Consider the following 15,309-nt stretch of genomic DNA (forward strand, 5'->3'; position numbering starts at 1 on the left):
TGTGGCCCCAGCTGATCCTTGTGCCACTCTACTAGTTGCAGGTTGCCATCCTGAAAATGCCTCCTTTATCCCAACTCGGTCTTCCATTAGTTCGCTCATCCTCTTTCCATGCTCATATAGAACCTGAACACCATGGAATCTTATCTTATTAAGTAGTCTCATACGTAGGAATAAGTAACTAAAATAACCATCATAACTACATGTGCAGCACCTTCTCTGCTGGTCTTCTAGAAATCCACGTGTACAATAAAGCATTCAATTCCAGTCTCCCTGCTGTCGGAAAGATGTTATTAAACTTGTAAAGGTTCAGAAAGATTTACAAGGATGTTGCCCTGGTTGGAGAGTTTGAGCTACAGGGAGAGGCAGAATAGGTTGGTGCTATTTTCCCTGGAGGGGGTGACCTTGTAGAGGTTTATAAAAGCATGAGGGGCATGGACAGGGCGATTAGTCAAGATCTTTTCCGCAGGGTAGGGGAGTTCAAAACTGGAGGATATAGAGTAAAGGTGAGAGGGGAAAGATTTAAAAGAGACTTAAAGGGCAACTTTTTCACATGGGGGTGGTGCGTGTATGGAATGATCTGACAGAGGTGATGGGAGAGGCTGGCACAACTACACATTTAAAGGCATCTGGAATGGTAAATGAACAGGAAGGGGCTATGGGCCAAATGCTGGTAAATGGGACTAGACTAAGTTTTCTGGTCAGCATGGACAAGTTGGACTGAAGGGATTGTTCCCATGCTGTACATCTCTATGAGTATGACTACCTACTTGTTCCCTCTTGTCTACACTGCTTGGTCTCTCCTTGAAGAACAGTAATACATTTGTTAGGCATGATTTCCTGTCCATGATGACATGCTGACTCTGCTTGATTATAGTATGTCTTTCTAAATGTTGTGCTATTACATTCTTTATATTAGACTGAAACATTTTCCCAATAATCAATATTAGCTGACTGGCCTTCTGTTTTCTTTTTTAATGGTTTCCCTCCAATGCTGTCGTATCCTTTTGATTTTCATGCCCATATTTTTCTCCTTTCCAAAACCTCTACCCTCCTCCAATTAATTTAAAACCCATTCTAAAATCCTAGTTATTTGATTCACCAGGACACTGCTCTCAGCACGATTCGAGTGATGTTCATTAACTGGATCAGCTCCTTTCTAGCCCCGTATCAGTGCCAATGCCCCATGAAGTGAAGTTTATTACACTCACACTATTATTCAAGCCATGCAATTTGCTCATTTACTCCTTGACATCAATTTGCCTGTGGTTCAGGTAGTAATCCCAAGGTTTTCACTATGGAAGTTCTGCATTTTAGTTTAGCTCCTGACTGTTCAAAACCTTTCAGCAGATCCTCCTTTACAGTCTTATCAATGTCATTGCTATCAATGTAGATGGCAGCAACAACTAGATTCCTCCCCTCCTGCTCCAACTTCTACTTCTACTGTGGAGATGTCCTTAACTCTGAAACCAGGTGGGTGACGTAACTTTTGAGACTCATGTTGCAGAGAACAGTGTCTATACTCCTAATTATACTGCCTTCTATGACTACTCTATTCCCAGTTCCTCCCCCAAACTTGAATGATTCCCTGTACAGTGGTGTTATTGTCAATTCGCTCCCTGCAGTCCCCATTCTCGTTCTCACAGGTTGAAAGTACCTCACTGTTGTGCAATTGAAGGGATTGAGCCTCCTTAAGAGCTGCCCCTTGTGTCTCCATAGCTGCTTCATCTACATTCACACCCTTCCATCCTTGATCACAGACTGACTTTGAATTTCCTGATTTCAGGAATGGCTGCATCCTTGACCAAAATGTCCGGGTAGCCTTTCCCCTCCCTGATGCAGTGCAATATCTGCAGCTTAGGCTCCAGATCCTCAGCTCAGATCCAAAATAGCTCAAGCTGCAAACACTCACCGAAGACATGTTCAATCTGGATCACGTTAGTGACCAGCAGCTCCCACATGCTGCAACTGCAACACATCATCCGAATGGCCATCTCTATCACATTTAAGCTGTTAATTAAAACCAGTCTAGTATTCCTACTCTTTACACCATATTGCATTAATTCCCTTTAACACACAAATATCCATCTGAGATCTAACAAGATATCTTTAAACCGGGGGAAAAAAAATGACTGCAGACTTGAACACAAACTGAAATTTACTTTCACTTTAAAGACTAGAAATACTTACGATTCATACAATCCCTAAAGTGTGGAAACAGGCCATTTGGCCCAGAAGGTCTACACCGAACAGCATCCCACCCAGACCCATCCCCCTATGTTTCCCATGGCTAACCCACCTATCACTGAACACTATGGGGCAACTTAGCATGGCTAATCTGCCTAACTTGCACACCTTTAGACTGTGTGAGGAAACCAGAGCACCTGGAGGAAACCTACACAGACACAGAGAGAAAGTGCAAACTCCACACAGACAGTCACCAAGGGTGGAATCAAACCCATGTCCCTGGCACTGTGAGGCAGTAGTGCTAACCACTCAGCCACCATGCCATCCTAAAACTTAAAGGTGACCACAATCAATTGATGTAAACACCCAATTGGTTTATTAATATCGTTTCAGGAAGGAAATCATAGACTAAAGCCATAGAATCCCTACAGCTTGGAAGCAGGCCATTTGGCCCAAAAAGACCACTCTGATCTTCCCACACGATCCCTGTGACTCTGCATTTCCCATGGTCATCTGCCTAGCCTGCACATCTTTAGAATGTGGCAGAAAATCCATCATTGAGGCAGAAATCAAGCAAATACCTCTCTCCTTTCTCCACTGAACTGTTTGACACTTATCTCCTGCACTATATTGTAAGTCACACCTAATCACAATCGATTGTATATTTAACGTTCCTCAACCAAGTGGCCCAGCCCACCAAGAAATGTGGTTCCAGTTTCACTCGGCTCTTAACAGCCTGCTTTCTCAATGCATCCCTCGAAAATAAATCCATTCAAAGCTCAGAGCTACAGAATTTTAAAGCCTGTTGATTTCTCTTCAAGCAAATAAGAAATTACAATCTAAATTGAGTTTGTTCAAATTGATGATTTAGACACTTCCTTACCAGCAAGTGTATGCACTCACTCCAAGCTGAGAATAAAAGTGAAAGATTTGATATAACCAAGTGATTATCAGCAGTTGACCATCCAAAGCGAGTGTTGCAAAGTGTCCTCTCGCAATCCAGTCCGGAACTAACTATTTGAGATATCAGTTTACTGGAAGCTCTCGCTACAATGCAGCTGCGCTGGAATTTACTAACTTTGCTAACTTCCCAAACTTTTCCTGGAGTTTAAGTCATTCTGAGATACTCTGATCGGTGACCTGACGCTTTGAAACTCTCCTGTGTCAGAATGCTCGGTTCTTAGATTTTCCTGCCAATTCCTGTGCGCAACGTTTGTTTGACGTGCCAAATCATTTCCTGTTGTTGAGTAAGGGTTATGCAGGAAGCCCTGTCATCCAGAGTGGTGGTTTTAAGCTTATAACCTGGTGGCGTATGACTTTGATCATTTTTCCAGACCGAGATGGGAGCTGGAATGACTGAAGTTTTGGAGCTAAATTTACAGATGTCAGAAAGACAGTGGAAAAGGTAGATAGTGTTGAGGAGGCAGGGAGGCTGCAGAAGGAATTGGACTGTCTCGGAGAGTGGGCAAAGAAATGGTAGATGGAATACAATGTGGGTAAGTGTGAGATTGTGCATTTTAAGAGAAAGAATAGAGGTCTGATCTATTTTCACAAGGTGGAAAGCCATCAGGATTCTGAAGGGACTGGGGAGCCCTTGTTCAAGATTATCTTAAAGGTTAACATGTAGATTCACTGGGTAGTTAGAATGGCAAGTGCAACATTAGTGTTCATTTCAAGAGGGCTAAGAGTACAAGAGCAAAGATGTACTGCTGAGGCTGTATAAAGCTCTGGTCAGACTCCATGTGGGCTACAATATTGTTTGCAGTTTTGGGCCCCGTATCTGAGTAAGGGTGTGCTGGTGTTGGAGAGGGTTCAGAGGAGGTTTACAAGGATGATCCCAGGGATGAAGGCCTTGTCACATAAGGTGCAGTTGGGAACTCTTCGCTGAATGGAGTTTAGAAGGACGAGGGGTTATTTGATTGAAACTTAACACAATACTGAAAGACCTGCATCGAGTGGATATTGTGAAGATGTTTCCACTCATGGGGGAGAGTGGGACCCAAGGGCACAGCTTCATAGTTCTTTAGAACTGAGACGAGGAGATTTTTCTTCAGCCAGCGGCTGGTTAATCTGTGGAACACATTGCCGCAGAGGGCAGTGGAGGCCAAGTTATTGAAATTATTTAAGATACAGATCGGTAGGTTCTTGATTAGTAAGGAGACAAAAGCGAGAAGGCAAGAGATTGTGGTTGAATCATGCTTGCTTTCTCTGTTTCCACATTGATTGACGGAGAGTTAAGGATAGTGTTCAGTCTACTCTTACTCTGACAAAATGAAGATTCAGCTCTGTTTGAGGAGAGCATGTGATTGAACTTTGAGATGAGATATACAGCAAAATGTCTATTGGCAGAAATTGAAACTGAGGAAGCCAGAAGCGGTTTTGAAATCTAAGGTTTGCAATGAGCCCTGCGGATTATATATTTTGTCTACATCCTCAGTCACAAATTTAGGTGGAGACATTTGTAGCAGCACATGGGAATCTTTGGGTTGTTGATTCATTTCCAAGTTGTTAAGTGAATTTCCTTATTTTTTCACAGGATGTAAGCATTCCGGACTAGACCAGCAGTTAGTGCCCATCCACATGGCCCTTGAGAAGTGGATGGTGAGCTGCTATCTTGAACCACTTTTGTCCAAGTGGCTTAGGTACACCAACAATGTTTCAGGGAGATCATTCAAAGATTTTGACCCAGTGAAGGAACAGTGGCATAGTTCTTAATCAGGATGACTTGGTGCTCTCACTCAAGTGCTGAACTTGTCCTCCAGGTTTTAGCAGTCAAGGGGCCTTCACAGGCTCATCTATGTGTTAGAGAAAGCACCATCTAAATTCCGAACAGAAGAATGAACGGAAAATATATTCCCGACAGAAGAATCAATGGAGAAGGCACAGAACATTCTGGAAGACATGTGACCTGGCTGTAATTTCAAGAGACTAAATTATATTTTTTGTTATAAGTTTGGGACTTATATTTATTGGAACAGTATACCAGTAGAATCTTGTTTTATCAGGAATAGTTAATAGTTAGAAGGGGTTTATTAATAGTTTAGTTAATTTGTTCACTGATAGAGTTAGATAAATTGCTGGTTGATTTTAAAAGTGAGTGGCAGGGATTTATTTTATTTAACATCTAGAGGTTGCTGAAATGCAGATCACACTACTTTTCATTCTTTTTCCAGATTATAGGGGGAGGTGCTCCTCTTTGGGGGCTTCAGTTTTAGTTCTCAGAGGTGGGGTGGGGCGGGGCAGGGGGGTGTTCAACCTCCACTTTATAACAACAGGCAACATCCTGTTGGAGGTAATCTCACATCAGCAGTTGTTCTTCATTACTGATAACTACTTAAGTCTGAGATATGGGAAGATGGGATAAGTTCTGCAGGCTAATAGTAAGAATGCACTTCCTGAAATTACTTGTCCATGAAACATGTAGGACAAATGGATAGATTCTTGTTCTAGAAGATTTTATCAGCAGTAATTGTGCACTAAGTGTTTGGGTGTGAATATATTCAATGAGATTTGAAACATTTTCTGTCTGTATGGAATGGCCACCCATTGGATCCCACAGGATTGCAACCAGAAAATTCAAGTGTGCTGTAACAGTTGAAAGAATTGCACCAATAGCAATATTTAGTCTTTGCTGGTGGACTATTGGTGTTTATTCTTTGACAGGTGTAGCTCAGTGGTTAGCAATCCGCAATCCAGAAAATTGACACAATTTCTCGGAGATAGCTCATGATAGTGCTGAGGAAATGCTGAGTTGTCAGAGATGCCATTGTTTGGAAGAAGTATTAAATTAAGGCCCCTCACTGCCATCGCAATTGGACATAGTTGAAGAGATGAGGAGATTTCCCTACTCTACTGGATAGAACTTATCCCTCAACCAATACCATTAAAACAGATGAAGTGCGTGTTATCTCTTTGCAATTTGTGGGACCTAATTGGACACTAATTGCTGCCATGCTGCCATGCTTTCCATGAGTGATTTAGAGGGCAACTTGCAGGTGGTGCTCCTTTTGTATCTGTTTCCCTTATCCTTCTGGTCTTAGCAGTTATGGGTTTGGGAGGTGTCGTCTAAGGAGCCTTGGTGAAATTCTGCAATTCATACTGCTGACAGTGCACACCATTGTAACTGAGTGTCAGTCATGGAGAAAGTGAATGTTTGTGAATATGGTGCCAAACAAGCAGGTTGCTTTGTCCTGGACACTGGATAGTGTCAAGCTTCATGAGTTTTGTTGGAACTGTACCCATCTCAGCGAGTGTTGACTATTCTATTACACTCTTGACTTGTGCCTTGTAGATGGTGGACAGACTTGGGTAGTCAGGAAGCAAGTTACTCACTGCAGGATTCCTAGCCTTCGACCTGCTATAACAGCCATAGTACTTATACTGCTAGGGGATTCAGTGACGGGGATACCATTGATTGTCAAGGGACAATGGTTAGATTGTTTCTTTGTGGAGATTGTCATTACCTTGCATTTGTGTGGATATTGTCCAGATCCTGTAGCATTTAGGCATGGACTGCTTTAAATTGTTTCATTACACATCCATTCACGCCCTCCTCCAGAGGATTGTCTTTTAATTCTTTTTATGGTTAAACTAAACTTGAAGATACAATGATCACTTTTCCCTAAACATTCTCCCAACTGACACTTGACCTATTTGGCCACCTCATTCCCCAAACCAGTTCTGGAAATGCCTACTTCGAATGAGGTCAGATGCATATTAATAAATAAAATTCTCTCAAACACACTCTTCCCCTCCATGTCCTTTTATAATATCTCTGTTCTAATTCATTAGGATAATGAAAAGTCCCTCTATGAGAACTGCTGAATGGATTGTGTATCTCTGTTTATAACTCGCTGTAAACCTGCACCTTGACCACTTTCCCGCCAGCTGTTCCCAGTGTATTTTCCGGTTGCTTGTTAAAGTGGCACTTGTTCAAATGTGAGTCTAAACAGTCTAGCATACCATTTGTCTTCAGTGAATGCATCACATCTGAGCTTGATTCTGATTCCACATGAGGAACATGATTATTGACTTTCAATATTATTGGGTTACGATCAGAAACAGGAGCTAATTTTCACTTCCCTACCTTAAAGGTAATGATGCCAACTGTAAAGTTTTAATTACCACAGAATCCGCAATTTGAATCTAGTCCCTTTGTGGTTTGCATACCACATCTAGTCATTGCGTAATCTGTTGAATCATTGGGGAAGTTTAGATTAGATTAATAGCCCTAACCCATGGTGCAAAGATCCATGATTGACCAACACGAGGAATTCGGATTAAGGAATGGGCATCATGGCAGATCACCGATAAGCTGTTGTGATGAAACCCATTGTTGAATGGCAGGCTTTCATCACAGTGAGAATAGTCTTTGCTCAACATGTTCTACACAGGTTGCAATGCAGCCTACCTCCACTGGTGTGGCCTTAGCACAAAATGCTTTATGCACTTTGAGGAGAAATACCAATTATGAGATGATGTGGAATTTCTTCTCTCAGACGGTTGAGGATCTTTGGAACTCCTTGCCACAGAGACCTGTGGAGTCAGAGTCCTTCTCTGTAAGCCTTCTCTATAAGGCTGAGATAGATAAATTCTTAATAAGTCTGGGAATCAGGGGTTATGGGAAAATGCAAGAAAGGTGGATATGAGCAATGTCAGATCATCCACGATCCTATTCAATGGTAGAATAAGCTTAAGAGGCCGAATAGCCTATTCCTGTTCCTTATGGACTTAATGCTACATATTAGCAAGTGGTGACTTCAGGAATTTGCAATTGCTAAATAATAATAAAAGGTATTAATTGAAAGAAGCACATTACTCATTCTAGATATGCAATGATGCAAAGCTTTTGTAATCTGTGTTGACATTTAGGGGAATCATGTGAGAGTACAAGAAGGTATAGGTGGGTCTTGACTGTTAACCATAGATGAATTTAACAGTGTTTCTGCACTTTGCATTTTGAAGTATTTTGCTTTCAGTTTCTGTACTTAATATCAGTGGTGACCACGATTAAACTCTGAAAAACAGACAGATAATAATTACATTACAGTTAAGTACACATTGGCACAATCTATAGAATTACATGCTGAATGCATATTGTAGACATGAAGGGTTCATTCATAGTTTCAGAGTAATAGAAGCAGGAGTAGGCCATTTGGCCCATTGAGTCTGCTCTGCCATTCATTAAAATCATGGCTGATCTACCCAATGTCTCAGCTCCTCCAACCTGCATTATCCACATTACCCTTAATTCCCCTAACACGCAATAACCCATCCAACTGTGTCTTGAATATATTTAATGTTTGAAGTATTCTGCTTTCAGTTTCTGTACTTAATATCAGTGGTGATCACGATTAAACCCTGAAAAACAGACAGATAATAATTACATTACAGTTAAGTACACATTGGCACAATCTATAGAATTACATGCTGAATGCATATTGTAGACATGAAGGGTTCATTCATAGTTTCAGAATAATAGAAGCAGGAGTAGGCTATTTGGCCCATTGAGTCTGCTCTGCCATTCATTAAAATCATGGCTGATCTACCCAATGTCTCAGCTCCTCCAACCTGCATTATCCACATTACCCTTAATTCCCCTAACACGCAATAACCCATCCAACTGTGTCTTGAATATATTTAATGAAGCTGTCTCTACTGCTCCCCTGGGCAGAGAGTTCCATAGAATCACTATTCTCTGAGGAAAGCAGTTCCTTCTCATCTTTGTCCTAAATCTACTGCCCCTAATCATGAGGCCATGTCCCCTAGTCCTAGTCTCGTCCACCAGCGGAAATAACTTATCTGCCTCTATCTTATCTAACCCTTGCATCATTTTTTTGTTTCTAAACGTTCCCCTCTCATTGTTCTAACTTCTGGCGAGTACAGTCCCAGGCGGATCAACCTCTCTCCATACAGTAACTCCCTCATCTCCGGAATCAACCTGGCGAAGCTCCTCTGCATCACCTCCAAAGCCAGATTATTGTTCCTCAAGTAAGGAGACCAGAACTGTGCACAATAGTCCAGGTGTGGCCTCACCAACACCTTGTACAATTGCAGCAGAACCTCCCTGCTCTTAAGTTCAATCCCTTTAGCAATGAAAGCCAATATTCTGTTTGCCTTCCTGATTACCTGCAAATCAACTTATAGCGATTCATGTACAAGCACTCCTAAGTCTCTGTTGTGATGGATGATATATTTTACCCCTCTTTCTCCCCCACCAACTTTTAAAACCAGGCAGAGCAGGGAAAACACAATGTTGCTGGATCTCTACTATAATTATTTTATAGCAACACATCACATCAAGTACAGTGCCGCCTCCGAAGCTGCCCACTGCCGGTCTACCTGAAGAAGAGGGCAGATGTAGGTGATGGTGTCCTTGGACAGGTGAAGATGTCTTTGACACTACTTTTCAATTATTCCCCTATAGCTGCTCCACCTTCAGTACACCCTCTCTCAGTGCATTGCTTCAGGCAAAGTTACTACCCTCTGAACCTCATCTCTCTGGAACTGGTGGTGCTGGGCATCCCTTCCTCTCTTTCTCCTCCTCCTTCCTAATGACAGCAATACTATTACCACTGTGGATTAAGTTGATTGCAGAATGTACTGAGCAGTGAAGCATTGGTCGGTTAGCTCAGCTGGTTAGAGTGTGGTGCTAATAATGCCAAGGTTGTGGGTTCAATCCCCCCACTGGACCAGCCAGTGAAGGTTGCTGGGGGCAGCACGATGGCTCAGTGGTTAGCACTGCTGCGTGACAGCACCAGGGTCCCAGGTTCGATTCCAGCCTCGGGTGACTACCTGTGTGGAGTTTGCATATTCTCCCTGTGCCTGCGTGTGTTTCCTCCGGGTGCTGTGGTTTCCTCCCACAGTGTAAAGATGAACAGATTGAGAAAAGTGTGCAGTGGGTCAGTATCACTGTGAAGCAGACTGGTAGGACGGTGCAGTGGGTTAATATCATTGAAGCTGACTGTGAGGAGTGCGCAATGTGTCAGTATCACAGTGAAGCAGACCGGGAGGAGTGTGCAGTGAGTCAGTATCACTGTGTAACAGACTGGGAGGAGGGTGCACTTGGTCAGTATCACTGTGAAACAGACTGAGAGGCTAGGTGAATTGGACATGTTAAATTGCCCATCGTGTTGGCTGAGTCAGAGGGAAATGGGTTTGGGTGGGTTACTCTTCAGAGGGTTGGTGTGGACTGTTGGGGGCAGAGGGCCTGTTTCCACACTGTAGGAAATCTAATCTAAAAAAAAGACATTTCAGAACTGCGATGTTGTTTTCTATTTGAGATCTGACCCAGCCTAGCCACCCTTTTGGCCATTGTCAAGCTGGCTGTGTTAGGGGAAAGCCTGCCCTCCAACCACCTCTGAATGGTGAGATGCACCTTCTGTGAGATGATTTCCTCTCCCCTATTCTGCCAGATCTCTGTAGTCTTAATCTTTGCATTACTTTCCAAGCATTTACAAATTGATCAATCTGACTGAAGGTGCCCTTATTGTCCTCTGCCCTGTGACCTTCCAAGCCACAGACTGCATAATGATTCCAACCCTCATGGCCTTAGCGTTTAGATCTATGGGTCTTTGAAAGCTCCTGTATGGCTGCAAGAGGAATAAACCTTGGGTAACCATCAGCACTATTATCTTGCTCAGTTCTCAGAAAGGCAACATATCTTTAATAAAGCTAGATGATGTCACAATATGTGACACTCTTGTTTAAAGGATTCTCTGTCCATTCAGTCAGTGAACCAATGTGCACACAGTTAGACTGAGTCAGTCAACTCTACATATAATATAATACCAACATAACTGGACAAAGTGCCACACCATAGACTTCAATAAGAACGAAAGTCCCTGTGTAGTAGTTTGCTGATGCTAATGTAGAAGAAACCACATCACTTCAAGCACTGCTGGTGATTGTTAGGTCCTATTCTTCTCAGAGTTTAATGAATCATGAAACAGAGTTGGAATGTCAGTTTTAGGACCTAACAGAACTTATTCAACTGTGAGTATTTCCCTTCCGTGCTAAGCATTCGACTGAGGTCTTGCACAATATCAGTTTCTGTTTTAATTCCCGAAGTTAGGTGTGTTTGTGCTGTATAAACATAGCTCACACCTGCTGCTGATTTTTAAAGTTCATTCACAGGATGAGTGCGTCACTGGCGAGGCCAACATTTCGTGCCTGTTCCTAATTGCACAGAGGGTATTTAAGTGTCAGCCAGATTGCTGTGGGTCTTGGGTCACGTGTAGGCCCGACCAGGTAAGGATGCCAGTTTACTTCAATTAACAATAGTAGTGAACCAGACGGGCTTTTCCCGAAAATCAACAATGAATTCATGATCATTATTAGACTCTTAAATCCAGATACTTTTAAAAATTGTAATGAAATACCACCATCTGCCATGGCAGGATCAAAGCCCAGGTCCCCATAACATTATTTGGGTCCCTGGATGGACAGTCCAATGATAATACCATGAGGCCATTGCTTCCCACTCGTGCAAATTTGTAGTGCACATTATGAGGCAGCACAGTGTCTCAGTGATTAGCAGTGCTGCCTCACAGCACCAGGAACCTGAGTTCAATTCCAGCCTTCGGTGACTGTGTGGAGTTTGCACATTCAAAAACTTCAGAAATCTGGAGAATTAAACAAGACAAACTTCCAAAAAATGAAACCAGACAGATCCAAAACACCAGGCGTCTATGGATTATGCAAAATTCACAAACCAGGAGGCCCTCTCAGACCCATAGTCTCACTACCTGGAACACCAACATACAGATTAGCGAAGGAACTACACCAAAGACTGAAACACTTAGTAGAAGACTCACGCCACTCCATTCACTCCAACCAAGAATTCTTGAACACCAAAGACACCAAGATAGAAGAGAGTGAAATAATGGTTTCCTTTGACATAACAGCCATGTTTTATATCCATCAACATCAACCTGGCCAAGGAAACACTGACTACACTATTAGAAGAAACAAAGACACATACACCAAAAACCACCAACTTCATCAGCAAGGACAACATCATCAAGCTAGTGGATCTTTGCCTTACCTTCAATAACAAACTTACAGACACACCCACGGAACACCCATGGAATCTCCAATATCAGGGAATTTAGCAGATGCAGAAATGTGAACAAACAGCCCTGCCAACCAATCTTCTCCAAACTTTGGGTCCGTTATGTGGATGACACCTTTGTCATCACTAAGCAAAACAAATTAAAGGAAACCTTCAAGCCCATCAATAATACCCTGAATGGCATAAAATTCACAAAAGAGGAGGAAAACAATACCATACTGCCATTCCTAGATGTCACAGAAGAGCAAACAGTCAATGGTGTCCATAGGAAAACAATACATACAGACCAAATACTGAACTACAGAAGCAATCATCCACATCCAACAGCCACAAACGAAGCTGCATTAGAACATTATTTCAACAAGCCTCCAGACACTGCAGCACAGAGGAACTACGAAGAGCAGAGGAAAATCACCTATACAGCATATTCAAAAAGAACAGGTAAACAATGAACACATCCTGCCGATTTCTCAGTAACAAACCCAAACAAGCAGACAAAACATGTCCAGAAACCCAGTCATTCTCCCCTCTAATAAGCACTACATTGGACAAACAAGCAGAAAACTAGCCACCAGAATACATGAACATTAACTCGCCACAAAAAGGCATGACCCATTATCACTAGTATCCTTACATACAGATAAGGAAGGACACCACTTTGGGACAACACATCCATCCTAGGACAAGCCAAATGGAGACACACATGAGAATTCCTAGAAGCATGGCATTTCAACGCGAACATTTCAACATAAACAAACACATCAATTTGGACCCCATCTACCATGCTCTGAGAAAAAGAACAGGAAATTGCATCACCAACACAGGTCATTACATCACCAACCCAAGGTAACCTAAACACATAAATAGAAAGTGGGACATAACACCAGCGCTTCACCAGAGGCTCACTGATGATGTTACCTAGCATGGTGATGAAATGTCTGAAGACAAACCTTCCAGCTCAGCGAGCAGACTTAAATCCAGACTTTAACCAGAGCTACAAATCTTGTCCAAACACATTAGCACATTTCCCCCAGGCCTGTGTGAGGTTTCCTCCGGGTGCTTCAGTTTCCTGCCATTTCCAAAGTAATGCAGGTTAGGTGGATTGGTCATGTTAAATAGGCCATTGTGGCCAGGGATGTCCTCGGTAACTATAAATATAGTGAGGGTCTGTGTGGGATGTTCTTTGGAGGGTGGGTGTGGACTTGAAGGGCCAAATGGCCTGTTTCCACACTGTAGGGATTTTCTGTGAGGCTTTCTTTTGCGAGATAATTCAGGAGTTGGTGGTTGTAAATTTTCCATCTGATTTTGTTACCCCCTCCCCTCCCCTCTACAGTACACTTCTCCATTGCCCCCAATGTAATGGCCTTCTTCTTTCTACTGGCATCCACGCTGTCTTTCTTCAATCTCCTCCTTGCTTCATTCAGTCATCTCTCTTGATATTTCTCCTTTTCTACCTGATCCCATTCTCATCCAGATCCCATGCCCAACCTGATTCAATTCTCTGTCGCACCCCAGCACACCTATACGCCATTGTGTTCCCCAACCTGAATATGTAGCCTCCCTTGTCCCTTGTGTTGTGATACTCCTATTTCTTCCTCTGTTCCCCGGGATCCTTCCAGTGTCCTGACAACCATGGCCTTTTAATTTCTACTCCCTACTGTTCTTTTCTGCCTAGTTCAACATTATCTCCGCTTTTTTTTGAGTTAAGTCCAGCTTGCCTGCCTCAGTCTAGTTTGATGGCATTATCCAGTGTGGCTTCCTCATTTGGACGGATTTGTTCACTCAGTCAAACTACACCCCTAACAATGAAATTTGGATGAAGAAACAATTTGGTTATGAAGGAGCTATGTTCCTGAAGAAATTTGTATTCACTGGAACTTGGAGGAAGAATGTCTACCTCACCAAGGACATACCTCATGTATACTGCTAGTCAATTTCTATTTATGGTCAAAGGTAAACCAGCAGGGTGTTAATACTAGGGGAGTCAGTGATGTTAACATCATTGATTGTCAAGCGACAATGATTAGATTATTACTTTGTTGAGATGGTCATGACCTTGCAGTTTGTGTGGTTTGAATATTATTTTCAATTTCTCTGGATATTGTCCACATCCGGTAGCATTTAGGCATGGACAGCTTTAAATTGTTTCATTGCACATCCATTCACTCCCTCCTCCAGAGGATTGTCTTTTAGTTCTTTTTATGGTTAAACTAAACTTGAAGATACAATGATCACTTTTCCCTAAACATTCTCCCAACTGACACTTGACCTATTTGGCCACCTCATTCCCCAAACCAGTTCTGGAAATGCCCACTTTGAATGAGGTCAGATGCATATTAATAAATAAAATTCTCACAAACACACTCTTACCTCTATGTCCTTTATAATATCTCTATTCTAATTCATTAGGATAATGAAAAGTCCCTCTATTCTAACTGCTGAATGGATTGTGTATCTCTGTTTATAACTCGCTGTAAACCTGCTCCCTGATTACTTTCCCGCCAGCTGTTCCCAGTGTATTTTCTGGTTGCATGTTAAAGTGGCACTTGTTCAAATGTGAGTCTAAACAGTCTAGCATACCATTTGTCTTCAGTGAATGCATCACATCTGAGCTTGATTCTGATTCCACATGAGGAACATGATTATTGACTTTCAATATTATTAGGTTACGACCAGAAACAGGAGCTAATTTTCACTTCCCTACCTTAAAGGTAATGATGCCAACTGTGAAGTTTTAATTACCACCCAAACCGCAGATTGAATCTAGTCCCTTTGTGGTTTGCATACCACATCTAGTCATTGCGTAATCTGTTGAATCATTGGGGAAGTTTAGATTAGATTAATAGCCCTAACCCATGGTGCAAAGATCCATGATTGACCAACACGAGGAATTCGGATTAAGGAATGGGCATCATGGCAGATCACCGATAAGCTGTTGTGATGAAACCCATTGTTGAATGGCAGGCTTTCATCACAGTGAGAATAGTCTTTGCTCAACATGTTCTACACAGGTTGCAATGCAGCCTACCTCCACTGGTGTGGCCTTAGCACAA

General features: G+C 42.4%; 1 protein-coding gene and 1 non-coding gene across 7 annotated transcripts in view; one reads left to right on the plus strand and one right to left on the minus strand.

Moving 5' to 3' along the window:
• Positions 1 to 206: 206 nt before the first annotated feature.
• The window catches only part of LOC122560017 (bactericidal permeability-increasing protein-like), a 56,907-nt gene continuing 41,804 nt past the window's right edge, over positions 207 to 15,309 (minus strand). Inside the window, exons 18-20 of one of the 6 annotated variants that reach the window (XM_043710171.1) lie at positions 8,487 to 8,544; positions 2,048 to 2,058; positions 207 to 219 (exon numbers count right to left, since the gene is read on the minus strand). In XM_043710171.1, coding sequence (XP_043566106.1) covers positions 8,503 to 8,544 — 42 coding nt within the window. In that variant the 3' untranslated portion in view covers positions 207 to 219; positions 2,048 to 2,058; positions 8,487 to 8,502. Of the gene's footprint in view, positions 220 to 2,047; positions 2,059 to 7,581; positions 8,152 to 8,486; positions 8,545 to 15,309 lie in introns of those variants that run through there. The other 5 variants (XR_006314618.1, XM_043710173.1, XR_006314617.1 and 2 more) reach the window with 5 other exon arrangements.
• Positions 9,804 to 9,878, plus strand: trnai-aau. The gene has a single exon. It is a non-coding gene; the product is annotated as a tRNA-Ile (tRNA).

Source organism: Chiloscyllium plagiosum, chromosome 20 (assembly GCF_004010195.1).
Source record: "Chiloscyllium plagiosum isolate BGI_BamShark_2017 chromosome 20, ASM401019v2, whole genome shotgun sequence".
Classification (NCBI taxonomy): Eukaryota; Metazoa; Chordata; class Chondrichthyes; order Orectolobiformes; family Hemiscylliidae; genus Chiloscyllium; species Chiloscyllium plagiosum.